The sequence below is a fragment of the Oryzias latipes genome, chromosome 10 (genome assembly GCF_053564925.1).
Source record: "Oryzias latipes strain Hd-rR chromosome 10, Olatipes_Hd-rR_3.1".
NCBI lineage: Eukaryota > Metazoa > Chordata > Actinopteri > Beloniformes > Adrianichthyidae > Oryzias > Oryzias latipes.
Genome location: NC_136246.1, coordinates 1724139 through 1750820, shown reverse-complemented (window position 1 = coordinate 1750820; position 26682 = coordinate 1724139). Strand labels below are relative to the sequence as shown.

General features: G+C 42.3%; 2 protein-coding genes and 1 long non-coding RNA gene across 3 annotated transcripts; 1 reads left to right on the top strand and 2 right to left on the bottom strand.

Moving 5' to 3' along the window:
• Positions 1-4416: 4416 nt before the first annotated feature.
• Positions 4417-9869, bottom strand: LOC144994809 (uncharacterized). The gene is made up of 3 exons (XR_013658452.1): positions 9740-9869; positions 9336-9423; positions 4417-4779 (listed from the first exon to the last, which is right to left on the bottom strand). It is a non-coding gene; the product is annotated as an uncharacterized LOC144994809 (long non-coding RNA).
• A 348-nt stretch (positions 9870-10217) lies between these two features.
• lbx2 (ladybird homeobox 2) lies at positions 10218-12294 on the top strand. The gene is made up of 2 exons (XM_078953803.1): positions 10218-10679; positions 11304-12294. The coding sequence occupies exons 1-2, from the start codon at positions 10355-10357 to the stop codon at positions 11762-11764; spliced, it is 786 nt and encodes a 261-aa protein (XP_078809929.1). The 5' UTR covers positions 10218-10354; the 3' UTR covers positions 11765-12294.
• Positions 12295-15832: 3538 nt separating this feature from the next.
• Positions 15833-25351, bottom strand: pcgf1 (polycomb group ring finger 1). The gene is made up of 9 exons (XM_078953804.1): positions 25199-25351; positions 24206-24311; positions 23973-24125; positions 20791-20862; positions 20576-20678; positions 20141-20183; positions 16787-16873; positions 16288-16368; positions 15833-16012 (listed from the first exon to the last, which is right to left on the bottom strand). The coding sequence occupies exons 1-9, from the start codon at positions 25283-25285 to the stop codon at positions 15962-15964; spliced, it is 783 nt and encodes a 260-aa protein (XP_078809930.1). The 5' UTR covers positions 25286-25351; the 3' UTR covers positions 15833-15961.
• Positions 25352-26682: the final 1331 nt, after the last annotated feature.

The following is a 26682-nucleotide window of genomic DNA, read 5'->3' as shown; positions in this document are numbered from 1 at the left end:
TCTAACCGTTGCTTCCATGGTGGGTACTGTTTTCTTTCATGGTTGCTCTTATAGCCAAGCATCTCAAGGATCACTGCTGCTGAAGTGTAAACCAGTTCATTGGTTTCTCTGATGGTTGTGGTAGGAATTGCCCTCAATGCTTCATTCACAGTTTCCAGTAGACTTTCAGGCGGTGCATCACTTAACCGTTGTAGCTGGTGTCGGGGTTGCCTAGTGTTCATTCGAAGTCATGATCTTGTCTTCTGTTGTTGTTGGGGCTGTGTACCCAATCTCAGGGTGGGAGTGTGGTATAACCTCCTCTCTGACCTGCTGTTCTGGCTCTCCCGTGGCATTGTATTGTATCACTTCAATCTCAAGTTGTGATAGGAGTTGCCGTTTGTGGATGTCAGAGCACTACCAGTTGTTTAGCAGTTAGCCTTGATTGCTGTGATTGATCTCACAGTGCTCCCAGGGGCCTCCAGGTGAGACAGGGCCCGATGCTGCAGGTAGATGATGGCGTCATCCACCCCGATGCCTGGTCGATATGCAAACTGCAGCGGGTCCAGTGCTGAGCTCACCTGAGTGCGGAGATGGCTGAGGATGATCCTCTCCATAGCCTTCATCAGGTGAGAAGTCAAGGCGAGTCTGAAGTGGTTCGGTTCCGTAGGACGAGGTACCTTTGGAACCGGAACCAGGCAGGAAGTCCTCCAGAGGACTGGTACCTTCTCCAGTCTGAGGCTCATATTAAATATGAACAGCATCACCACACAGAGCTGGTCTGCACACTCCCTGAGGAGCCTGGAGGTGATGCTGTCAGGGCCTGTTGCCTTCCTGGCCTTTGTTCTCCTTAACTCCATCCTAACCTGATTCAGGGTGAGGCAGAGGGGGGTTGGAGGATGGGTGGGCGGTGGCTGGTCTGGTGCTGTGAGTCGTTGGGGGGGTCCCTTTGCTTCTGTTGGAAGAAGGGGAGAGTGGACTGAGGTGGTAACAGCTGGAGCTGGGAGGAGACGCCTGAGCTGGAAAGGTGTGAAGAGGGGGCCGTGTGGGTGGAGACTGGGGGCTGGGCAGAATCAAATCTGTTAAAGAACAGGTTCAGTTCATTTATCCAGGCTTGGTCACCTGTGACCTGGCGATCATTTCCAGCCTCAGCATGTCCTGAGATGTGTTTCAGACCCCACACATATGTGTATATATATATATATATATATATATATATATATATATATATATATATATATATATATATATATATATATATATATATATATATATATATATATATATATATATATATATATATAAATAAATAAATACAAAACGCCACTCTCACCCTCCGCGGGTGGTTTCTCCTCCAAGCTCGGGTCCTCTACCAGAGGCCTGGGAGCTTGAGGGTCCTGCAGTATCTTAGCTGTTCCTAGCACTGCGCTTTTCTGGACTGAGAGGTCTGAGGTCTTTCCAGGTATCTGTTGTAGCCACTCCTCCAGCTTGGGGGTTTCCAGGTATCTGTTGTAGCCACTCCTCCAGCTTGGGGGTTACTGCCCCGAGTGCTCCAATTACCACAGGCACCACTGTCACCTTCACTTTCCACAAATATACATATATATATATATATATGTGTATATATATATATATATGTATATATATATATATATATATATATATATATATATATATATATATATATATATATATATATATATATATATATATATTTCACGATTATTCTAGGGAATTGGGACAGCAAATAGATAATTCCAGTTAACCTTCATTCTATCTATTTTGCTTGTACTAAATGGAACTACACTGCGACCAATCGCTGAAAAGACTGGGAACATTCTCACAGCCAACTGCGACTGCAGAGCTGGTCTCTGTGGAACTTGTTCCCACGTCTCGGCTTGGCTTTTCTGGGTGGAGCCTGTTGGTAATTTGTGGGAAAAGAAGACTGTTGCTCAAGTCAAAGCTTACTGTCCTTACTGCTGAAAAAAGACGTGACAATGAAAATGGTCATTTTCAACAGTTTCATTTGTCTTGCCTAAAAATGAGGAAAATCCTCATAGTAAGTGGTTTTAACCTGAATGTAGGAAAAGACTCAGGTCAGAAATCCGAAACTAGTGCAAAAGGACTGAGAGTAATCCAAAGATTTTGGCAGAAGATTTGTGATCAGATTTTTGTGTTTGAGTTTATTGATCACTGCTGTTACCTAAAGCAGGCGAAGAACCTACACCTCCATAAATACGTACACTGAATGTATGCATCAGATAACCACATTCTCACCACAACTGTGGTATTCACTTTCCAGTGTTTTTACATATGTTTGTACAGGTGCATTTGGCATTTTTGTACTGATTTAAATGCTTTCCATTTTGTATGACTTTTTATTTTCAATTAAAGTCTTCATAGCCCAAATGTTATTCTGTCCTTTTTACTGTGAACGGTTTTTCTTGTTTTCACACATTTCATGCAGCTGTTTTGTGGATGAACAAAGTGAAATTTTGAAATGCCATAAAAAAATCATTTTTTAGAATTTTTTATTCATACATGTATTTACAATATTACTCAAACTGGACAACTAAGGTAGACAAGTCGTGGAAAGCAAAAGTGACAACTTTCTATAAAAGCCCATTCCTCAGTTTCTTGACCAATTTCCACTTCAAAGGGGAACACTAAAAATTGTGTTTTTGTCTAAGAGATCCAATCAGTCCTTTCACATGAATCCTGACGTTAGCTACGTTTCTAGTTTTAACCACCTCTGTCACAGACAACTGCTTTTTTCCACACAGAAAAGCAGGTATTTTTACTTGTGCACATAATAACCCTATGGAATCATTGATGTCAGAACCTCTATTGTCTAAGAATCCCCCACTCGCATGCTTTAGATATATAAGAAATCCCAATGCCAATTAAAAATGTAACAGTATTATGGGGTTTGGAAGTGCTCCATGTTTGTGAATACCTCAAAGCAAATTGTAATAACAGCTACTTTCTTTCGAGAGCTCAGTTAAACCCACATTGGCACGGTAGCAACGAGTAACCAGGGTTCTGGGGAGGGATTTGTATGGTAAAGATTTTATCGATAATACTCTTCTTGTTGATACTGCTTATCGATTCGGTACTCTTTATTCTTATCGATACATTTCTGTGTGAAAACAAGGAGGGAAAAGTCAATTAAACTATGTACATGAAAATGTTTTCATTTAGAACCATTTCAAACACAGTATATTCATTTAACACCCTTTGCAACACTGAAATAAAATGATCAATAAATCCTGATGTCTCTTTGTAATAATAACACACACTTTACAGTAACAACTTAAATAAACAGTGCAATTAAAAAATACAGAGTATGTCAAATGGCCTCCTCACTTCAAAGAACCATTACAGTGGAAATAAAAATGCACAATGTTGTATTTTATTGAATTTTACATTCTGTCAGATTATTTATTATTATTAGGGCACAGTATAAATGTTCTGCCTGTTAATATTGTATGATCAGTGCTGGTAGTTGTATTCATTTTCCCCCTCCTTTTTATTTAAATATCCTGTACTTATCTTTAAAAAAAACATAATTTTAGTTACTTGCTCCATGTGTGTACCGCTAGCACACACACCTGTTGAAATCCTATCGGCAATAGACGTCTCACTGACGGTCAAACGCTGCACACCTCTCCCTAGAATCTGGTGTATTATAGCGCAGTGTTTTGACAGTTTACGGTGTTCCCGCCCTTACTAGCCACATTTTTGTTAAATCTGGGACAGCACACACGCTCTATATCTACTTTGGCCACACTTTGGACCTTTATGCTTGTGGCTGCTCCGCCATCATTGTGCATTTGTTGTCACTTCTCAGTGGAGAAATATGAGAGCACCTGAGCAGCCCTTCCCCTTCACACTGGAGAAAGAAAGGCAGTGAGGAAAGGAGGGAGAATGGCCCGTCTTTTTAACCCACATCGAAACAAAGTAGTCCATGCCATAATCGCGCTGTTCCCACGCCCCATACGCCAGCACAGTTAACAACGCTGTTAAGATTGAAACTTATCGGTAAAAATTGATGACGTGGCACCGTTACCAAACGGTACCGGTTTATGTACCACATCCCTGGTCCTGGGCACTTAACCCTTGTGCTATCTTAGATGACCCCACCCTTCCATTGACGTGTTCTCCCTACCATGACAAAGGTGGATAAAGGTGGAAAGATTTCATGTAATCCATGGACACCAGTGAAGATCACAAATCATTGAAGAAAAAAGGTTCAGAGCACTGTCTAGTGGGTCTAGATGACCCAACTCCCAACGTTAAAGTGCCTAGGATAGCACAAGGGTTAAACCTAGTCTCAGTCTCATCAGTGTTAGCATAGGTTGATGAAACTTGGTCAGAGCACTTCGATTAGTGTAAATAATGTGCGGTCTGACAGAGTTAAACACATGAAGCAGAAGCAAGAAGTTTTGCAAGGTTTATTTAACTGCAAACTGTCAGACTTATCTTTAAATGAATTGTTTTCCCATTGAAGTCTGTTGATTTCCCACTGCGTGGCATCTATCATATCCCCAGTTCATTCAGTCTGAATCTCTTTTTCATTTGGCCCACTAGACGTCTCCATTAGTTGGTTGGTAGTTGGCATTCCTCCTGGACAGTGGGGAGTTTGACCAGAGCTGAGGCTGCTGTTGCTTCCTCCACCTCCAGGCCCCGTCCATCTTCCTTTCAAAACGGCCAACGGCAGAAGCTGCATTCCTAAAACTGTTATGCCCTGAGTTTAGGGAAGCCCAGACAGGTTGGTTTTATCATAGAGGCCTGATGGTTTGCCTGGGGAAAAAAAAATGACTAAAACACAACAAACTCCACAGGTATTGACCATTACACTGAAAGTGTTAAAGAATGAACTCAGTGAACAGTGTGTTGATGTGTTGCTAGCGGTTGTTCACTTGACCTACAGCATGGCGGACCAATCATTCATTAATTTCAAATGCAACCCCTCTATATATCAGCAATCTGAAGCTCCGCCCCTCAGGCTCCACCCCTTTGTGCATTCAAAGAGTGCCAGCTCTTTGGCAATGAAAGTAAAAGAAGCAAGAGACAACATACATGGTAAAAAAAGTGTTTTAAGAAAACATCAAAAAAGAGAAAACTAATCGACCAAAAATGCAAAATAAGTTTGACTTGGAAGGTATAGTAATTCTATTAAAAGTAATTTGTGGTTTACATTGAAAGAATTGTCGTTATTTTTCAAATTTTTTTTCAATGCCAAGTTTTAGTTTTGATGCCACAATAATCTGGAATCATTAAAAATGACAGTATGGTCATGTGATGCACTTCAAAGATATTTTTACTATTGGAAATGTTTTAGTCTGAAGAGCCTCATCTCAGATTTGCCTCATCAAACTTTTGAGAATTCTGACTTTGCATTGTTGGTTTAGATAACAGAGCAACTCAGTCACATCCACTTATCAGTAGATGTGGTCAATTACTCCATATATCTGCATGTGTGCGTGCAGAAATGTCAGCTGACTGAATCAGAGAACGCAAAGACTTCCCATCATCCAGGAGGCTATTATGCTATAAAGATTTCTTTTAAAAACTCTATTACTTCAGTATAAAAAACACTGGGAATTTGGCTGCACCTCGTGCTCAGTTTAAACTCACTGGGATTTTGTTTTGACATTTTTCTGTCTGATAAGAAACTTTTGAAAACCCCAAAACAAATGACCAGCATCATGAAAACGCTGGAACCCACATGACTACCTGCTGCTAACAATAGAAAGAGATTATGCCATTTATAGTGACTATATGAATAATATTTGTCAATACTGTGAAAACAAAAACAAATTAACTGCTCTCATTTTAATGAGTTGGGCAGGAGCCACAATCACACACAAACTAACAGTATAGGTCTTCAGCCTTGTATCAGACGCTGTGCATCAATGGTCAGTGGGTTAATTATACAATAATAAAGCCAGTCAGGAGTGAAACAGGAAAAGCATTCATCTATAATATTGTAATACTGTTAACCCCCTCTCCCAGTTCCTTCTGTATGATCTTAAATGTAACCCAAAGGGCTATTAAAAGCAACAACCTCCCAGGGAAAGGCCCAGAAAAGAGAGTTTTACTGAACCAAAACAGCTATTTTGTGCTTGGATGTTATTGGAACCTACATGTGTGTTTAGGATGGCATGTTTAAGGACTTTAGGTGATAAGGATGGCATGAAGGCCTGCATGCCGCACACTTGACCCCACCCTTTTAATGACACCATCAGCATGCTTTCTACTCAGCATTATAAAATTGAGATATTTAAGAGAAACAAATGTCCAAAATGTTTTTAATATATATATATATATATATTTATATATATTTATTATTTATTTATATAATCATAATAATAATAAAAAATAATAATAATTTATTTATATAATATTATTTATTTATATAATAATTTTATTTTAAGTTTTCTTGGGGGAAAAAGACTCAATCTTTTCAAGGCAAGAAAATCTACGTCTATTTTAGTCGTATTTTGCGTAAACAAAAATTTAAACAAAAGTCAGAATGTGTAATCATTTAAATCCCACCATAAAAAGTCTGTTTTTTCTAACTATTTAATCTTAAAAAATGTGTTTTATTGTATTTTAATAATAGTAATAATAATAAACAATAATAATAATAGCAATAATAATAAGCAATAAGAAGAAGAAGAAATAATTATAATAATAATAATAAAAATATACTTTTTGTGAGATTCGTTTCAGCCATGTTTAAATTACTCTAAAATACCAACACCAAACACCGTCAACACCAAAAACAAAAAGAGGCTCCAACATGATTGTCTTTTCCGTTCTGGCCAATAGGACGCAGTGACGGATGTTCCGGAGGGTCCAGGAGAAGCTCTTGAATGGAAGCTCTGCGCGTGCCCGCCAGCTGAACGCAGACCTTTAGAAGACTGCTGGAAAGCGCGCGCTCAAAATTAAAGTACGAGTTTGAGTAGTTATGTGCGCGCGATCAACATCCAAATGGTAGCCTAGGAAAGGTTATTGAGGTTAAAAGGGTACGTCAAGATAAAAAAAAAAAAAATCATAAATACGTCAATAAAAATTACATTTCGGCTATTTAAAAAAAAATAAATGTTTTTGTCTTTAGTCTGCAAAATTAATCGCATTTCTGGGCTCCTATAATTTCCATAGAACAACCCAAATGAGACATGTTTTTGTATTTTCCTGTAAGTTAAATGAGTTCGAAAAATAAGATTACTAAAAAAACATTCGTTGTTGAGATCGTGTCTTCATTTGGATCGTCACAAATCGCAGACAGGTGTTCAGAACGGTGAGCGCGTCTCTCCGTGGAGCTTCTTTTTGGTCTTTTGATACATTTCGCAGACCACGAAAACCTAAATAAAAGCAGGAAGGAACGGAAGCAACCGCAGGCCCCGCGCCCCGCGCAGCCTCTCCTGTTCCGCTGCGCCACAGCGCCGCAGCGAAGGACACAATCCCTGTCCGTTCTCCTCTGAAAGAGACGCCTAGTTTGGTTACTCATATGTTTAACACTTTTATAAAAGGCTACACACCCTGATTTGATCATTCAATGGGAGCCACTTGAGTCCTCTTCGTCGTTTTCAACTTCTCCAAAATGTGTTTGATTACAATTAGAAGAGAACAGTCGACGTCTTTGAATATTAGTGTCTGTGTGGTGTGTGCTACTTTCACATCTTTGTGCAAAGATTGAGTCTGTTTTGGTTTTTGCCTGTGCAAAGGGTGGATCAGGTGCTGCAGATGGCTGTGTGGCGCGTGGGGCTAATAAATGGCGTGAAGGCGTTACAGAGCTGGAACAAATGAGGCTGCATTTTCAGGATTATTCCTGGAGTTGCTGCTTTGTCGCCACTCTGCGTGGGTCTGCCAGACATGCAGAGCTGGACATTAAAAACATTTCATTTTGCCAGTTAAGGGCTTTATTTGGTGAACTATAGCAGATAAAGCTTTGACTTTATTGAGAGGAAAACGTTTGGCCTTTCACGCTTTTATCGGAAGACCTGTGATCTGTAAATGTCACGAGGAGAATGGAGATTGCACCCCTCTTTACCAGACAGATTCCAAATGATGTCTGCGTGGAGGAGAGGAGATGTCACGAAACCCCATTTGGAGAGTGAGGGTCGCTGTGACAAAAGGTGAAAGTGGAGCCAATTAAAGCTCTCAGAGCTGATGATTGATGATGTCGGTCTTTCTGCTTCTAATTACCGTTTGAATCAACCTGAAGCAGGAGAAGAGATTCGGACCCACATTCCTGTGTTCGTGAGGTCCGCTATGCAGCTGTTTTAATTGTCCTTAACCGAGTTGTAAAGCAAATACAGGATAATAATTAGCAGCAGTGACGCAGTCCAGACGCCTGCAGGTAAGACTTCCCAACGTTTCAAACAGGAAAATAGGCCAACGATCTAGTGCTTTCAAGGCCCACAGCGACAAAAACATGTAATTTGTTAAGGAAAAAGACGTAACATTAGAAATGTTTACCTGGGAAAAAAATTCAACAAAATGCGAAGAAAAATATTTGTGGAAATAAAATGAATAATTTCTACAAAACTAGAGAAAATCAAAGAAGCCTTTTCCATTACAGGCCTACAATATTATATATTGTATATATAATATATAATGTGCATATTAAATCCTATTTCATGCGTTCGCAAAATGTAAAATAAAAATGTCCAGATAAGTTCATGTCCCTGTGACTAATATTGATATTTTATTGGACTGATTTTCGTCATGAAGCTTTGTGAGTTTCTGGAGAAATTCCCGCGGAATTTCCCTCCAGCAGCTCGCGCTTGTTATGAGGAGCAGCGGCCACGAAGTTCGGACCTCCGCGGCGCGTAATAGAATGTCCTGCTGTTTTACAGCTCTGTCACTAAACCAACGTGCTCCACCATATGCGCCGCTGGCACAAGAGCGCGCGCGCGGCGGCTTCACGGCCAGCCAGCCAGCCAGCCAGCCAGCCAGCCAGCCAGCCAGCCAGCCAGCCAGCCAGCCAGCCAGCCAGCCAGCCAGCCAGCCAGCCAGCCAGCCAGCCAGCCAGCAGGGCCACAGAGGAAACGCCGGTCGGTTCAGATCCTGCGCTGTTTTCAGCGCCTGTCCGACAGCTTTCCGCATATGATGCAAACATTTCACTGCAGCCGAGAAAAGGTTACGTTTTTTTACGCATTGCTCGATGAGGTAATATTTTTTGTCCTTGTTTTCGCTCTTTATCATAGTCAATCAAAAGAAATCTCTATGTTCGTTTGTTTGTTTCTTCATATTTTCTGTTTTTCATTATTTTACATCAGAAATCTAGCGCGTGGCATCTGCTTCTTTCTTTCAACTCGTTTTCTGTCGTTTCCTTTAAAACTCACCTCTCAGGTCTGCGCCGCGAGGCGGTGTGTCCTTCATAACTACCCGCTCCCACATCTCCGCCCGGTTTCTACGGCGGTGGAGCTCAGTCTGCGCAAAAAAAAGGTTTACAGAACCCGATGTGCAACAGAGAAGGAGAAAAGTAGAACTGCAAAACGAGTGTTCTTATTAAACCTAAAGATCGCATTATTTCAATCTCATAATTATTTTCATCATTTCCCATGAAAACCATTGAAAACTACAGGTGTGTGTTTAACAATAAAGACCGCATTTCCGTCCTAAAGTCTGGTCATGTTTTGCGCCTTCTTTACCTTCTTTTTATGCCAAAACGGAAACAACAAAGCTCATTTGTCTAAACGTCCTCATTAGGAGCAGATTTCAGACAGAATCCCTTTAAATCAAATACCTTCCTTGTGAAATTAAGGCTGAGCAGTTTGGGACCTCCTTCCATGATTTGGACGCCGCCGGTGGCACTTTTAAAGGCCAGCGACTCTCCCTTTTTTAAAGGCGCGCGCCTGCAGGAAGAAGCAGATGCAGAAAGATTTGAGGGCATCTTTCCCCTCAGCAGCAACAGACCCCTCCTATTCCTCACGTCCAATTAGTTCTTACGACCCAGCCCTTTAAGACGCAGCAGCGGGTCACGCGGGGGTGTAGTGTTTCTCTAATTGAACTTCGCCCAATCAACAAAAACTCGTTAGCAGTCGCTTTGTTTTCTTAGCCTTCCAGTAAGTTTTCTCTTGGCAGGAATTCATTCCTGCAGTCTCTCACTCTCTGAGTTTGTCAAAGGAGCTGGGACCGTGAGGGGAATGCAGCTCGGCCGCCTCTACTGCGCCCGCAGCGTGGTTATTTTGGAGGAAGGCTCTCAGGCAAGTTAAGTTACTGCAACCGGACTTCAGTGTCAAGAAACAGAGGAGGTCAGCAGGAACGCTCCCAGCACAGAAGGCAAACCGAGGACGCTCCAACCCTCTATTTGAATGAAATAGTCAGCCTGTCCTAGAAGCTGCGCTCATTTGGGACTGCAATGACCTCCAGTAAAGACATGAAGGCAGGGTCCGCGTTGCAGTCCAGCGGCGAGGAGAGAAGACGGGCTCCTCTGGACCAGCTGCCGCCACCGGCCAACTCCAACAAGCCTCTGACGCCCTTCAGTATTGAGGATATTCTGAACAGACCTTCTGTGAAGAAGTCCGTCGCCAGTATCTGCCCGCCGCGAGTGCTGGAGAAAGTAACGGGATCTAACTCGGGAAGAAACGGGATAACCACTCCTTCCTCGCCGCTGTGCGCCCTGGAGGAACTGGCCAGCAAAACGTTCAAGGGTTTGGAAGTCAGCGTTATCCAAGCAGCAGAAGGTACGAACTCTCACGAGCCAAACAGGAATGTTTCATTTTTGGGGCGCAGCAGCACCCTGGGGTGCGGGGGCAGGAAGGAATGGGCGCCGGCAGAGGTCGGGCTTTGGATGGGCCGATGGGGAACTGTAGGAGCAGCTGAACGGTGATGTCCGTGGAATTGGCCGTAAATGATTAGGCACCGGTTAAACTAAAGGGATTTAGTCCAGCGGCACTGAGCACGCGCATTCCGTGTTGCGCAAAAGGTTAAGTGACACACAGTTTGCCTTGTAAACAAAATAATAAATAAATGCAGAATAAATGAAATAATAAAAGGAGAAAAGTTGGCGTTCGTTTACTCTGAAATAATTCATTGTTTTAGTTCTGTTATTTAACGACTTGGTGAAACTTATTTTAATGCCGTTTGTTCTCTCCAAATGTGGTGACATTCTGGTGAGACTTAAGCTCCGCATTGTGGTAATAACCCTTCTGATGCGCGTGCCACGAGACCAACTGAACTTATAATATATTGCTTTAAAGCGCTATTTTAGTCGGCGGTTCCAGTGATTAGGCCTGCAGGGTCTTCTGTTGGCACTGAAGCTTGGTGGACGTCACCCTCACCCGTCTCCCGTTTGCTTCTCCCCCAAGGTCGTGAGCATCTAAGCGCCTTCGGACAAAGGCAGACGTCAAAAAAGAGGAGAAAATCACGGACGGCCTTCACCAACCACCAGATTTACGAGCTGGAGAAGCGCTTTTTGTATCAGAAATACCTTTCTCCGGCGGACCGTGACCAAATCGCGCAGCAGCTGGGACTGTCCAACGCACAGGTCATCACCTGGTTTCAGAACCGCAGGGCCAAACTCAAGAGAGACTTGGAGGAGATGAAAGCGGATGTGGAGTCACTCAAGAAGATCACCCCACAGACACTGCAAAAGCTCGTCATGGACAACATTGAGGATCCGCAGAGTGGGGCCACCGAGCCCAGGTCGCCCAGCATCTCCCCAATCTCTCAGGGACACCGAGCCTTCCCACAGTCACCTTCTTCCTCAAGAGAGCACACCACGGATGAGTTCTCGGAGGATGAGGAGGAAATTGAGGTGGACGATTAACAGCGAGGAGGGCCTTTTCGCAAGCAGAGTACGCTACATTAAGAGAGGACATTTTTCTTGCTAATTTTTTGCACGGATGTTGACTAAAAATGAGAATATAAACATATATAAACATTTTGGGGATTTTTCTTTAGTTCTTTTTTTCTTTTCCATTTTAATTTATTAATCGGACTTCTCAGTCTGTGTTTAAATCTCACCTGCATACTTGCGGATCATCTGACGTGGTGGACTTTCCTGTTGAGGAACAGCAAGACTGATCCCTGCGTAAACGTCTCCATGTTTCCATCGTGTTTAAAAGGAAACAAAAATGTTTTACTTCATGTGTCACATTTCCCCTAACCCCCTTAATGTTTGCGTGCGCTGATCTGGCTCCATCCCAGCTCAGATCTGGATGTTTCTCCATGTCTGCGCACAGCAAACCTTCACGCGCTCTGACTTCTGTATATAGATCACGCGTCCAATGCGATGATTTTATTGTAACGTTCTATTTAATCAGCATTTATGTGAATAAAAGTTATATGAGATTTCAAGACAGAGTAGCTCAATGTGTGACTACATAAAATCTAGAATCAGAAATAGAGTTGGCCCCATGACATTTCCTGTCCTCGGATGGGATGATGACGCTTCAGGTCTCTGAGAGAGACAATGCTGCTGGAGGATTAGGGCAACTGCTTGAAGGTGATGGGATGTCAATCATGGGTGGTGCCGTTTGCAGATTATTCGAATCTCGACGCCATAATCTGTTTGGTTTTGTGAAGACTGAACTTTTTGGATTTCTTGACCTCTGCGTTCCGTTGTGAAGTGCCCCGGCTTCAATTAGCAGCCGTCCTCCACATTATTCCCATTCTCTGGCTCGGGCCTGAAAGCGGCTTGTCCGGGTCCGTCTGCCTGCCGTGTTGAGAAAAGCTGTCTCCGCCCTGCGCCATATGTTTTCTTGCTCCTTCTATGGACTGTCTTTAACACAACTAGTGGGCATGATTGATTAGGTTAACCCGTCTTTGCTTCACTGAAAAACAACTTCCAGCGCGCCGGGGGCAATAATGGCAGGCATCTGCCACTCCCGCCTCTGGTTTGTTTAGAAGGAGAAGAAACAGGAGTCACTCATGAATGGCAAATGGCTGAGTGTGAGGATGCTAATGAATAAACGTGAATGGGAAGCGGCGGAGGCGCAGGGTGCAGCGGCTGCCGGAGCATTTGCAGCCCTGTTGTAAAGGCATCAAGTGCTTGGAGGGCGAGGGTTTGAAAACGCATCTGCGGCGGCGGCGGCGGCGGCGGCGGCTGTTGGCCTCATCACGCAGTTGGTAAGAGGACTGTTTTATTGATAACCTCCAGGAAGAAAAGCCTTTCTTTTGGAGAAAAAAAAGACACTTAGAAATAAACACTCATTTCTATGGTGTTGCTGGATGATTTATATTGTTTTATAAACTAAAGATTACAGAATACTTTTGTACAATTCATAATAATAATCTCACAAAAATGACAGAAGAAAATGGATTTTTATTAATAAGCCTACTTTATTTATTTATTTATTTATTTATTTATTTATTTATTTATTTATTTATTTATTTATTTGTTTATTTATTTATTTATTCTTAAAGTGTTTAAATAAAGCGGGGGGGGGGGGTATAATGGGCCTGCTGAGTGAGAGCTTCTCTCTGGTGTTCATGGGCTGAAAACACAGAAGAACTAATGGTGTGGAATCAAGAAGGTTGAAAAGTCAAGTAGCTGCAGTGAAGGCATTCAGGAGTCGACAGTCTCTCTAAAACCTGCGGATTTCAAATTAAATTGCACTTTTGGAAGGCAAGGCCGTTCATTTTGTGCGTGCTGTAAACCACCATGTATGGTTTTTGTTACATGGGGGGGCTCCTCCGTGAATGAAAGCCCCCTCTCTGTGTCATCATTGTCTTCGTATAGGCACAGGCTGACAGTCTTTCATGACCTGCGCACAGACCTCTGAGTCCTGAGTTTGCGTCATACATGACAGATGAGCAGAACTCCTGCACTGATCCAGCCTTTCCAACCAAGAGCATCATCTTCATCTTCATCAGACGCATGCATCCTGATGACTTCCTACACCAGCCCATGTAAAAGAACAAACCCTCTTCGTCAAGAGCTGATCCTGTTAGTGTTTAGAATTGATTGAAATTTTGAAGAGGAGGATAGAAAAGAAATGTAAATGATTTCTAATCCTCTGTCTATTCTTCTGCAGGAAAACCTCAGGTCTTCAATGGATGAAGCTGAACTTGCGTCCAGTTCTGTATTCTTTTCGGCACCCTGAAATATCTGTGTTGGCAGACACAAACATTTTGACCAGCTCTTTTGGTGTCCGAGGAGCATCAAGCCTGCCACCTAGCGTTGAGCTGGGGGAGTTGTCTTTCCACGCAGAAGAAAAACAGAACATGTTCAGGACCTGGAAGACACATTTCGATAAGAAAGAAGCGATGGCAGCGGTACAAGCATGAAGGGAATTGTGCGGACAGAGGAGCCCCCGCAGGCTTCATGTATGACCGTCAGTTTGATGAAAACCCTGCTGCAGACGGCTGTGTCGCTCCATCCAGCTTTCCGTCTGTCATCAGGATCTTTTTGACTTTGGCTTTAACAGCAGATGTGCACAGCAGCCTCTTGTTGAACATTTCTTTTGCACTCCAGTCATCTCAAATTCATACGGCATTTCTGCACCGAGTTACTCTGTTTTGAGTTTTCCATTACAAACGAATGGAAACACAGGCTGAGGTTTTATTTGAAGGACACTCCACAGTTACACTGTTGAGAGAGGACAAGAAGTGACCCAGTGACCTGCTGGCACAGCAGCCACAGCTGCTCCTGTGAACTCTGCTGCAGAAACACAATGAACTCTGGATCTTTTCCTCAGCCTCCAAGCAGCTAAGAGGAGGAAAAATTCAAAACAGGAAAAAAATCAGGGGTCTGCAACAACAGGGTCTGGAGCTAAACGCAACTCTGTCATCTTTAGTTCTAGAGTTAACTACAATAATGTTCATAAATAATGTATTTGTAGTTTTGGTTAAGCATATTTAGTTAAGTTTACATTTAGATTATTTTTAAGTCAGATAACTGAGCAAAATGACGGTAAAAGGTTAAATCAACTGTCATAGTGGTATATGATTAAAAGAAGCTTAAAATTATCTTCTGCTGCACTACAGTATGTCCAAAAGGGTTTTATTGCATTTATATAGATACAAAAAAAAAACTGGATTCTCAGCCAATGTTGTCATGTTAGAATTTGATAGTAGATGTAGAAAAAGGATGAAGGTGCAAATGACAGAAATGGTCGTGTTTGACTTGACTTTCCTGCAGTTTTAACTGTAAATTTGAATCTGCAAATCTCCTGAAGCACATCTGTCTCATTTGACAAAAGGTGTATTTTATTTTGAAAATAAAATGTCAAAAGTAAAAGAAGTTGCCCATCCTCAATTCTTTACCATTGGGAGTTGGGTCATCTAGACCCACAAGACAGTGCTGTGAACCTTTTTTCTTCAATGATTTGTGATCTTCACTGGTGTCCATGGATTACATGAAATCTTTCCACCTTTATCCACCTTTGTCATGGTAGGAAGAACACCTCAATGGAAGGGGGGGGGTCATCTAAGATAGCACAAGGGTTATCTGCTGCAACTACACTTTGGCTAGCTTTCCTTAGAAAACAAGTGACATTGCATCACCTTTAATTGTTCAGTGATATTTTTCATTTGAAATTTCATTATGGAGAGCAGGCACATCATGGCAGCAAAGAACGACAGGATGAGTTTGATGACTACAGAGTCCAGAAGGCCGCGCGCAGAGAAGAGGCTCATCCAGCTGCTCCGGTCCAGATTTTGGTAGTCGGTTTCCTGACAAACATGATCAGAAGCTGCTGTCGAGGAGCTGGTTGGACACAGAAAAACAAGCACAGTCTTGACAGACACCGCTGCAGGAAAGTGATGCAAACAAGCTTGCTTCCTTCAGGAAGGCGTGTTTTGATTTTTTATCATCAGATAACCATGAGATGTTCAGAATACTCGGCTTTCAAACTGGATCCCAGCCTGGATTGCAGCAGTCAACACAACCAAATGTCTTCATTTCAACTTTATTTTCAAAAATACAAAACAAAGAAAATAGGCTCATGTACACAAACACTAATAAAATAGAATATGTATTGGAGAAAATATGTACAGCTGTGCTTCAGCTGTAACAGGACTTCTATCTGCTCCTTTTGTCCTTGATTGTGTAGTGAAGAACTAATGGCTGTGACTGTGAAAGAAAGAAAAAAAAGATTCAAGAATTATACGTGTTGAACGATTATCACATTCATTTCCATTGATCTAACTCTTCTGCATCTTATCTTAAAACACGTGCACATATTTTATTATAATGCACACAAAAAACAACATCAATAGAGGTGAAGTTTGTCATAATTCTCCAGAATTCAATCCAAACTCATTTGGATTTTCATTTTTCTAATTTCTCCACCGGTTAAGGAAAAGGTGTTGGCGTGTGAGGGAGTGTGTGGGCCAGCTTCTACAAACCTTTCCAAACCAGTGTGAGAGCCACAAGCGCTTCATGGTCATGTGATCAGGCAGAGACTCATTGTTGAATAACATCTGGACCTACAGGAAAACCACAAGAAGCAATTAGAAAAGAGTGTCTGCACGCTTTCAAATACGTAAATGGGACTAACCGGAAGAGAAAGGAACATTTTCAAACCCCCACGGTGGACGGTGACAACACTCACACGGTGACTACAATGCCAAAGAACAAATCAAGACCTTCAGAAAAACTAGTTTTATTTTCTGGACAAAGATCCAGAAGCTTTTCCCACAATGAGCCGCAAGAGTGTCCAAAAACCAACTCTGGGTTCTCTCTGAGCGGAAATCCAAACTAGCACGATTTAAGAACATTACTTATCAAATTCCTTAATACACTACGCTAATGGTGCAGTGGTGAGGAAATCTGTGCTGTGTGGATGCAGCTTTAAAGTGACATCCTTCCTTCCTTCACATTTGAGCAGGAATCACAGACACTCACCTGATTTTTCTCCACGTTTAGCCGGTGACAAAGAACTTTCCGGAGGTGTCTCACCTCTGCTCGCACAGAACATCGAACGAACTTCTGCTGCAAAGACCAGACAACAGAATGTGAGGGGGATCTGTGACTGACATGCTCCCACCGATCCCCCAAATAATTTAACCCCAGCTGCTTCCAGCAAATGTTCCTTCTCTTGGTTTGAAATGTTTGGCACATTATTCTGCTTTAGAGAAGCCCCAGCCTTTGACAGAATCTACTACAGAGAATTATTAGGGAGTCGAGGCAGAGAAAGAGAGGAAAAAGAAACAAAAACTGTCAAAGAAAGGCGTCCAAACACCTCCGCACGGACGCACACACGCACACACACACACGCACACGCACACACACACACACACACACAGAGCAGGGCTCTAGAGTGCGACCTTTATGCTCGAACATGTGACTGCTTTTTACAAAGGTGCGCCTAAAAAACTCCATGATGGCATCAGTGCGCCCAGCCTCTGTGAAAAAAGAAAAGACTGATCATAATGATAGGAATACGTTTCCGTTGTGGTTATCAGGCAGTCGGTGGCTCGCTGCTTAAGGGAGTGACGACATGCAGAGAGAGGCCGTCTGCTCTGCTTCCTGCACCAGTGGGAAACCAAATTCAGATCAAACTAATCAGACAACAAATCAAGAAAGCCTAAAATGCTGATTGGATGATGTTGTCCATCATTTTAACACAAACCTATTTAGCATGAAGCATCTTAAACCAGAGGTGGGCACTGAGGGCCGCATTCCTGCATGTTTTCCAGCATACCCTGCTCTGGCATGTTCTGATTGGCTGGACACACCTGAACCAGGTAATCAGCCATGAGTAGGGCAAGATTATCTGGAAATCATGCAGACACACCGGCCCTCGAGGCCTGGAATTGCCCACCCCTGTCTTAAACCAACAACATGAATGATGCTGCTGACCCACATATAGCTGCTACCGTCAAAGAACATTAGATTTCAGGACGGACCTTTGAAAGTAGTGGACATTATCTGTACTCATCACAAAACTTTATATGGTAATAAGTATAATATAATATAAGGTTTCACTGTAGCTCAGTGAAGCACTTTAAATACAGACCTTTAATGTCATTTATTGTTATCGTAGAATTGGGTTTCAAATAAAGTTTGTTTGCACCTAAGAAAAAAAAAATGTAATGCACACCAGTGCAAATGTAATCTAGAGCCCTGCACACACACACAGACAGACACACAAAGGCACACCCAGACACACACAGACACACACACAAAGGCACACCCAGACACACACACACACAGACACACAGGGCACACACACAGACACACAGGGCACACACTCTCTTTCTCTCTACAGCTTTAATGGTGAAAGTAGAAAAGCACCACGCCAACACTTAGCATCTATCTAAAAAAATGACCTTCAACATATTCACGTTTTTAATGATCACCCATTATTGCAATGAAATGCAACCAGAGTACAGATGGAAACTATTCCTGCATAAAGTCCAAAGCTAAGAAGAAGGTAAGTGTGTGAACACAGAAGGGCATTCTCCTCTCATCAGTGGCTCTTCAGTGCAGACCGGCTCCTCTTTCACCTCAAGGTGCTCGATTAACAACAATAGTTTGACTAAAACCAGAATGAGGACAGCCGGGCATTAAGGCTGGAATAGGACTTTAGAGCCAAACTCAAATCCAGAACACGGTCACTGTAATCTGATCCCACATCACACCCACAGGTGCCATCCATTTTCCTGTACGTTTATGAGCTCTTTTAGCAGCAGCTAATCCAATTTATACGCTTCCCAAGAGGGCCGGTAGAAAACTGATCACATAAAATAAAGTCAAGAATTCAACCCAGGAAGCCGCAGCAGAACTGAAGGCAGTATTTGAACTGCACATGGAAACCAACTAGACAGAATGACCAGCGCCAGTGCTTCTCTTCTCAATAGTTTACCCAGAGTGCCATCTGCTGGAGAAAGGAAACATTGCAGCACAGGCAACAGCAGAAGTTTGAGGATAAGTCAACAAATGTATTACTCTCCTTCTTTACATCAGCAGAAAGCTTTCCTTCTCTTTGCAGAAGTCTTGGCATCTGATCATCCAGATTTAGTCATCCTTATATTCCTCTCACAACTTGTTAAAAAGCTGTTTTTTTTCAGAACCTCCTTACATTCCTAACTTTTGAGGTAACATTTTTTTAAACAATACTAACATAAAATACTAACATAACCATACTAGCATTGTTTCATCCATAAAACTATCAAAACCAGGTAATGTGGTGTGTTGGTATTTAAAGTTTCCATTTGCCCCAGGCATTGCCTACCTTTGCCTAATGCCAAGTCCACCCCTGCACCTAGTAGCTGGTCTCTATCCCCCCCCCCCCCCCACAATCACACAGCATGACACTCTACCTCAGCTGGTTCTGAACAGGACACTGAACTGCTCTACACAACAGGACCATCACTTTATATGCTTGATATATTTTGCATTGTGTGGAAACTTTATCACTGTATAGAGTTCATAGTAGGCTATTTTGTCATATTTGATTAAAATGTCTTTTTTATATACTTAGTAAGTTATACTTTTGTGTACTTTTATATACTTAATACTCTTATACTTGGGTCTTGTACTCTGTTGGACAGTCAAACAATACATTTCACTACATACTGTACTAAGTATGGATATGACAACATTTGACCACAAGTTGCTTCAAAGTGGATGTTCAATCAAAACATGAAGATCAATGCTGAGGCCTGAAGCTTGAAGACTAAAGAGTTTCAACAGAGGAAGAGAACTTAAGTCAGACAAGAACAGGCCTATGGACTTCATTTACAAGTCGATTCAAGACCAGTGTCCAAGCGTGAGTGTGAGGAAGCATCCGCCGCGGTCTGAACAAACATACATGTGACATTCTTTCTTGGCCCAATATGTGAGCCTGAAAGATGAAACACAATCCATAGTTGGGAATATTTGTAAAACTGACTTTGAGAAAATCTGTGCCTCACCAGCTGCACGTCTGCTGCAGAGTCTGTGACTCAGACCTTCAGCCACAAAGCTGCTCTAGTGTTTGAGCATCATAACACAGATGACTGGCCCTACAACCAAGTCAAGTCTGTCCCACACATTTGGTCTCTGCATTTGACCCGTCCCCTGGGGGAGCGGTGAGCTGCAGACACAGCTGCTCTCAGGAACCGTTCGGTGGTTCACCAGCATTTGAAGTCAACTTTCTAACAAGCCCAACTATAAAAAAAGAGCAAATGATCATCTGTGGCTGTGATGTTGACACACACACAGACCTGTAGAGACAATTTCACAGAATCAAAGGAACTGAGTGCTGAAACTTACCCGAAGTGCAAGCTTTGTCCTATCTTTCCCGGCGAGGGACGAACTGAAAACAAAGCAAACGCAGAATGTGCCAAACATCCAGTGTCACGTTGTAAAGAAACAGAAAATGTTATAAATGGCTTTAGGCCCATTTTTCAGGTCAACCTTAAAGCCACAAAAAGGCTGCTCTGTGTGTGAACAGCATAGGTGATGGTCTGAATTAGAAATGATGCTCTTAGATCCATTACTTTATTTACTGTTTGCAAATAATATGCGTATTTATTTAGAAAGTTTCTTTCAATAAATGAAATTTTGAGTTGTTCTCACAATGTTGCACTACAAAGGTCATTTTTCTGAAGGTCATCAGACCTTAGAAATATCAAAGCACTTTCTGCCTAACGGCCCTTTGGTAAAGAGTCCCCCTCCATTTATGTGAGGAAATGGACAGAAACTCACCTCAGCCTTTCCAAGCACAGTGAAACCTGCTCATCGTATCTGTAGAAGTGGGCTTTGGAGTGGTCAAAACTCGTGTACGGTAAACCTGCTGCGTCCGACATGTCTACAGAGCAAAAACAGACAGGTCCTCTCAGCGTGCATGAAAGCTTCAGAGTGTTTAGAACGGCTGGGTTCAGATGTCAGAGAAGCATCGCGGTGACAGGATGTCATCTTACTGTCCCCAGCAGGCTGGACGACTCGCTCTAATCCACGGGACTGGTAAAATTCTCTTATTCTTTTGTCTTCACCTGAACACATAAACCACAAAAATACACAATCATGTTTTTAACGCAGTTGTTTAAGTTCTGCACACAAAGCTCTGAAAAAGGCCTCTATAAGTTTGTGGAAAATCAGCATCTCTACACAAGTCTGTCCTTTTTCAGCCTGAAGAAAGTCTAACCCGACTTGTTACAAATCAGAAAGAAAAACAATTCACAGCTGAACTTTTTCTAGGTCCAAGTAATAACTCTGTACCCCATGACAATACATTTTAAGCATTATTAAAATACATCTTTTTAGGATTAAGTATTCTGCTTTTCTTAAACCAAAATTCCAAAACCTAAATGTCTTCAAAAGTCGTATTTCATGTTTATCTGAAGCCTCTACATCTGCTCTACATGGGCGTGGCCGTAGGGGCCGAGTAGAGCAGCCCCGCCCTTCATCTGCCTTATGATGATGATGATGATGATGATGAGTGAAGAGCTTCACACAAGGGGAGGGGGGCACAGACACCACCTACTGACAGTCTGTATTCTCAAAAGTTTCTCTTTTCTTTGTTTCCAAATTGACACTTTTTGCAGAATGTGTGTAAAGACGCAACAAAAGTGTGAACCAGACACTGCTGTTTAATAAAGTTACACACAAAAACAACTTTGATAAGAACATGAAAAATGAAATGCTCGGTCCTGAACTCTATCAAAATGTTCTTATTTCATCGAGGCAATAATGGGAAAGGCCCCGTCATTTTATTTTTCCCCTCTGTGATTAAAGCGGGACAGCAAGCCTTCAAACTCTGTCAGAGGGAGAACCCAAATGTGGAGAACCCAGATGTGGAGAAGCCAAATGTGGAGAAGCCAAATGTGGAGAAGCCAAATGTGGAGAAGCCAAATGTGGAGAAGCCAAATGTGGAGAACTCAAATGTGGAGAACTCAAATGTGGAGAACCCAAATGTGGAGAACCCAAATGTGGAGAACCCAGATGTGGAGAACCCAAATGTGGAGAACCCAAATGTGGAGAACCCAAATGTGGAGAACAAAAATGTGGAGAACAAAAATGTGGAGAACAAAAATGTGGAGAACCCAAATGTGGAAAACCCAGATGTGGAGAACCCAAATGTGGAGAACCCAAATGTGGAGAACCCAAATGTGGAGAACCCAGATGTGGAGAACCCAAATGTGGAGAACCCAAATGTGGAGAACCCAAATGTGGAGAACCCAAATGTGGAGAACCCAGATGTGGAGAACCCAAATGTGGAGAACCCAAATGTGGAGAACCCAAATGTGGAGAACAAAAATGTGGAGAACAAAAATGTGGAGAACAAAAATGTGGAGAACCCAAATGTGGAAAACCCAAATGTGGAGAACCCAAATGTGGAGAACCCAAATGTGGAGAACCCAAATGTGGAGAACCCAAATGTGGAGAACCCAAATGTGGAGAACACAAATGTGGAGAACCCAAATGTGGAGAACACAAATGTGGAGAACACAAATGTGGAGAACCCAAATGTGGAGAACCCAAATGTGGAGAACACAAATGTGGAGAACACAAATGTGGAGAACACAAATGTGGAGAACCCAAATGTGGAGAACCCAAATGTGGAGAACACAAATGTGGAGAACACAAATGTGGAGAACACAAATGTGGAGAACCCAAATGTGGAGAACCCAAATGTGGAGAACACAAATGTGGAGAACCCAAATGTGGAGAACCCAAATGTGGAGAACCCAAATGTGGAGAACCCAAATGTGGAGAACCCAAATGTGGAGAACCCAAATGTGGAGAACCCAGATGTGGAGAACCCAAATGTGGAGAACCCAAATGTGGAGAACCCAAATGTGGAGAACCCAAATGTGGAGAACCCAGATGTGGAGAACCCAAATGTGGAGAACCCAAATGTGGAGAACCCAAATGTGGAGAACAAAAATGTGGAGAACAAAAATGTGGAGAACAAAAATGTGGAGAACCCAAATGTGGAAAACCCAAATGTGGAGAACCCAAATGTGGAGAACCCAAATGTGGAGAACCCAAATGTGGAGAACCCAAATGTGGAGAACCCAAATGTGGAGAACACAAATGTGGAGAACCCAAATGTGGAGAACACAAATGTGGAGAACCCAAATGTGGAGAACACAAATGTGGAGAACACAAATGTGGAGAACCCAAATGTGGAGAACCCAAATGTGGAGAACACAAATGTGGAGAACACAAATGTGGAGAACACAAATGTGGAGAACCCAAATGTGGAGAACCCAAATGTGGAGAACACAAATGTGGAGAACACAAATGTGGAGAACACAAATGTGGAGAACCCAAATGTGGAGAACCCAAATGTGGAGAACACAAATGTGGAGAACCCAAATGTGGAGAACACAAATGTGGAGAACACAAATGTGGAGAACCCAAATGTGGAGAACCCAAATGTGGAGAACACAAATGTGGAGAACCCAAATGTGGAGAACACAAATGTGGAGAACCCAAATGTGGAGAACCCAAATGTGGAGAACCCAAATGTGGAGAACCCAAATGTGGAGAACACAAATGTGGAGAACCCAAATGTGGAGAACCCAAATGTGGAGAACACAAATGTGGAGAACCCAAATGTGGAGAACCCAAATGTGGAGAACACATTTGGGACTTTAAGTTGAATTTTTAATATTTCTGGCCAACAACTAAATGGCGCCTTGGACGGCCTTAAAACACGTGTGAGGACACAGCAACGTGTTCTTCTCCCCTCTCACCCCTGAGATGATGGGCACGCTGGCCAGACGGGGCAGATCAGGGGGCGTGGCATGGGCCGTTGTGACATCACAACGACGCATTAATCCAAACCAGGCGTCTTGGCAACAGTTTGATTGACAGCAATTTAAAAGGAATAAAATACTCAGAAATGATTTCTATTTACATTTGTTGTCTTCATAAGAAAAATGTCACACGTCCATCACTAAAAAAATCTGATTTTCTCTGAAGAGCGACTTTAAAAGAGTAAGAGCACTGCAGCTTTCTAAAGATGCCAATTTGTTCTTTTCTGTAACACGTTGTGTTGAACAGTTTCTCTTTCTTCTTTGCTACCTCACTTCTTATGGGCCAAGGTGACTGAAGAACAACAAGCGAACAAAAAGAAAAGAAAAACATTTCTCACTTTCCTGAAGTCCAGGGACCAGTTTGTAGACGATGTCCTGCATGACTCGATCCAGTTTGAGGTTGAGCAGGGGCTGCGTTTCATGGATTTTGATATTACACATTGGACAGTATTTGCTGGTCTGTAGGTATTTCACTATACAACTTTTACAAACTGTAAAGAAAGAGAAGATGTTCATCTCAGGCTTATGCAACAACGAGTGATTTGATTGGATGCATACAGGAGGGACTCACATGTGTGCAGACACTCTGTGATGGTGGTGGCATCTATGAAGTAGCCTGCACACAGGTAGCAGACAATGTGTTCATTCAGGTCTTTGATCTTCAGCTTGACCTTCTCCTGTTGAAGGAAATGCTGATTATACATTTCAAGTAGAACAAACTCTCTTGAAGTCGAAGGAAACACTAGGAAATACGACGGGGCTTCTGTCCTCCAATAGAAACCTGGACTTGTCTGATGGGAGGTTTTTCAGTCATGAAGAGCAATTTTATTGCAGTTTAACACGGATGACTGAGCTTTTCTGAACTCAAAGCGCCTTAAAGGAGGAGGCAACAGACAGACAAATGACTCCTGCTGCTGCGTTGCTTCTGCTCAGCTCGCCTGGCGTCACGTGGGAGACGAAAGAAGGAGAAGTCCAGACGCAGGTAGACCAAGGCAGACGGGACGGTTCTGAGGACGGTTAGGAGGTTTTCCGTACGACGAGTGTGTACGGAACACAAAACCAGAGCTAACTGAACGGCTAATCTAGCACCGAACTCCAACTTAGCTGATGATTATTCGTGTATTTCCTGAACCATTAGGTTTTCACTGTTTTCAGTTCTTGAATCAGGCAGCGGCTCGAAAATGGCTTAGAATGTTCCAAAGAATGGGTGATGGGCGATGGTGTACTTAGCGCCCGAGAGCACATGACGGACGCCGTCCACAGAACTCCACTTAAACAGTTCATTTGGTTGAACCCGAAAATGACTCCGAACATAGGAGCAGCGCTTTCAGACCGTTCCGGGCTCGTTGGTCCACCACAGGATGGCTGTACCCCCGCCGTGTGCGCATGCTCAGGCACGTCTTTGCTCGCAACGCATCAGCATCGCTCCTGATCAGCGCAGCGGAGACAAGAAGGAGCGTCCGCCTGAACGGAGGAGCACCGACCGAGTCCTCCCCGGAGCGGCTTCCCTGTCCGGAGGACTCCCCCCCCCCGAAAGACAGGCCGAGCAGACTCCACGACTCACCTCATTCCTCAGCGGGTCCAGTTTGTAGACGGACTGGAGCTGGTTTCGTAGCCGCATCGCTATGGCCATCGGACCCTGTTCCGCCATCTTTGGAAGTTGAACTAACTTCCGGGTAAACAGGAAAACGTATATTGTACACGGAAAGACGGGAATCGACAAAATAAAAGCCTGGTAGAATAGAATAGAATAGAATAGAATAGAATAGAATAGAATAGAATAGAATAGAACAGAATAGAATAGAATAGAATAGAATAGAATAGAATAGAATAGAATAGAATATAACGTGTTTGTTAAAATCTTTCTTTCTGAGCGGGTCATTCCATTAAAATGTGCCCATTTGGACATAATTTTTTTTAACCAAAATGTTTCCTTTTTTAAAATATTTTAAGTTATTGGGAATATCTTTAACTTTCATTAAATAACATTTTCCAATCTCAGGCATTATTTTGATTTTATAAATTTTCCTTATTTCTAGTTGTGATTGAAGTAAATTTTCAACCCAGTTCCATACAACATGGAATATCCATTAATATTATAATAAAAGTTGCTTATTAAAATTCCAATATTTTTTAAATTATTCACATGTCCCCTGTTCTAATTAAATCATTTAAAACTGAATATTTATCTTTAATAAGCCGGGAGCCGGTTTAGCTCGTGCTGGTTTGCGGCACCTTCTGTCCGTGAAACCAGGGTTTGATTCCGGGCTGCTCCCTGTTCCCTTCTCTGCTGCTGTGCTGGTCCCAAGCCCAGTTGCTTTGAGAGGGTTGCATCAGGAAGGGCATCCAGCATAAATAATTGCCAAGTTTGCCATGCGACTCCTTCGCTGTGGCAACCCCTGATGGGAAAAGCCGAAACAGAAACAATAAAGATTTTTCCTCTCTAAAACCTTAAAATGTAACTAACAGGCAAAATTTACTGTTGTCATTTCATGAAATAAGCAATTTATAGGAAGATTTGCAATCCAAAATACAGACTTTAAGATAGTTCTCATACTTTTAGACAAAAGTCAACAAACAATAATGTATTATTATTATTACGATTTTTAATTAAATTTTATCTGACAATTGTTGTGTTACAGGGTTTGAACATGGTGACGGGGTTGAAGGGACAAATACAGATTTACTTGTAATTCCATTCTCTAAATTTAAATACTAGGAGTTTCTGGGAGCGTTTTCATTTCATAACCACAGAAAAATTAGATGTAAATTGTAGTTTAATGGAGTTTATAAAATAATAATTGAGAACAACTACTACAACAGCATATGAACATAAGTAAGTACCTTTTCTGCATTTGAATTTTTTTTTCTTGTCGTGTTCATCATCTCTTAGATACCGGTAGATATCCCTTGATTTTTATTTTACCGATTCAGAAAACCTGCTGGATTTCTTCCTTTCAAAAAGAAGACTGTCATGATTTTTAATTTTATTGATTGAGAATCCAAGTGAGTCACTTCCAATTTTTTGAAACATGTATTTTTCAAATT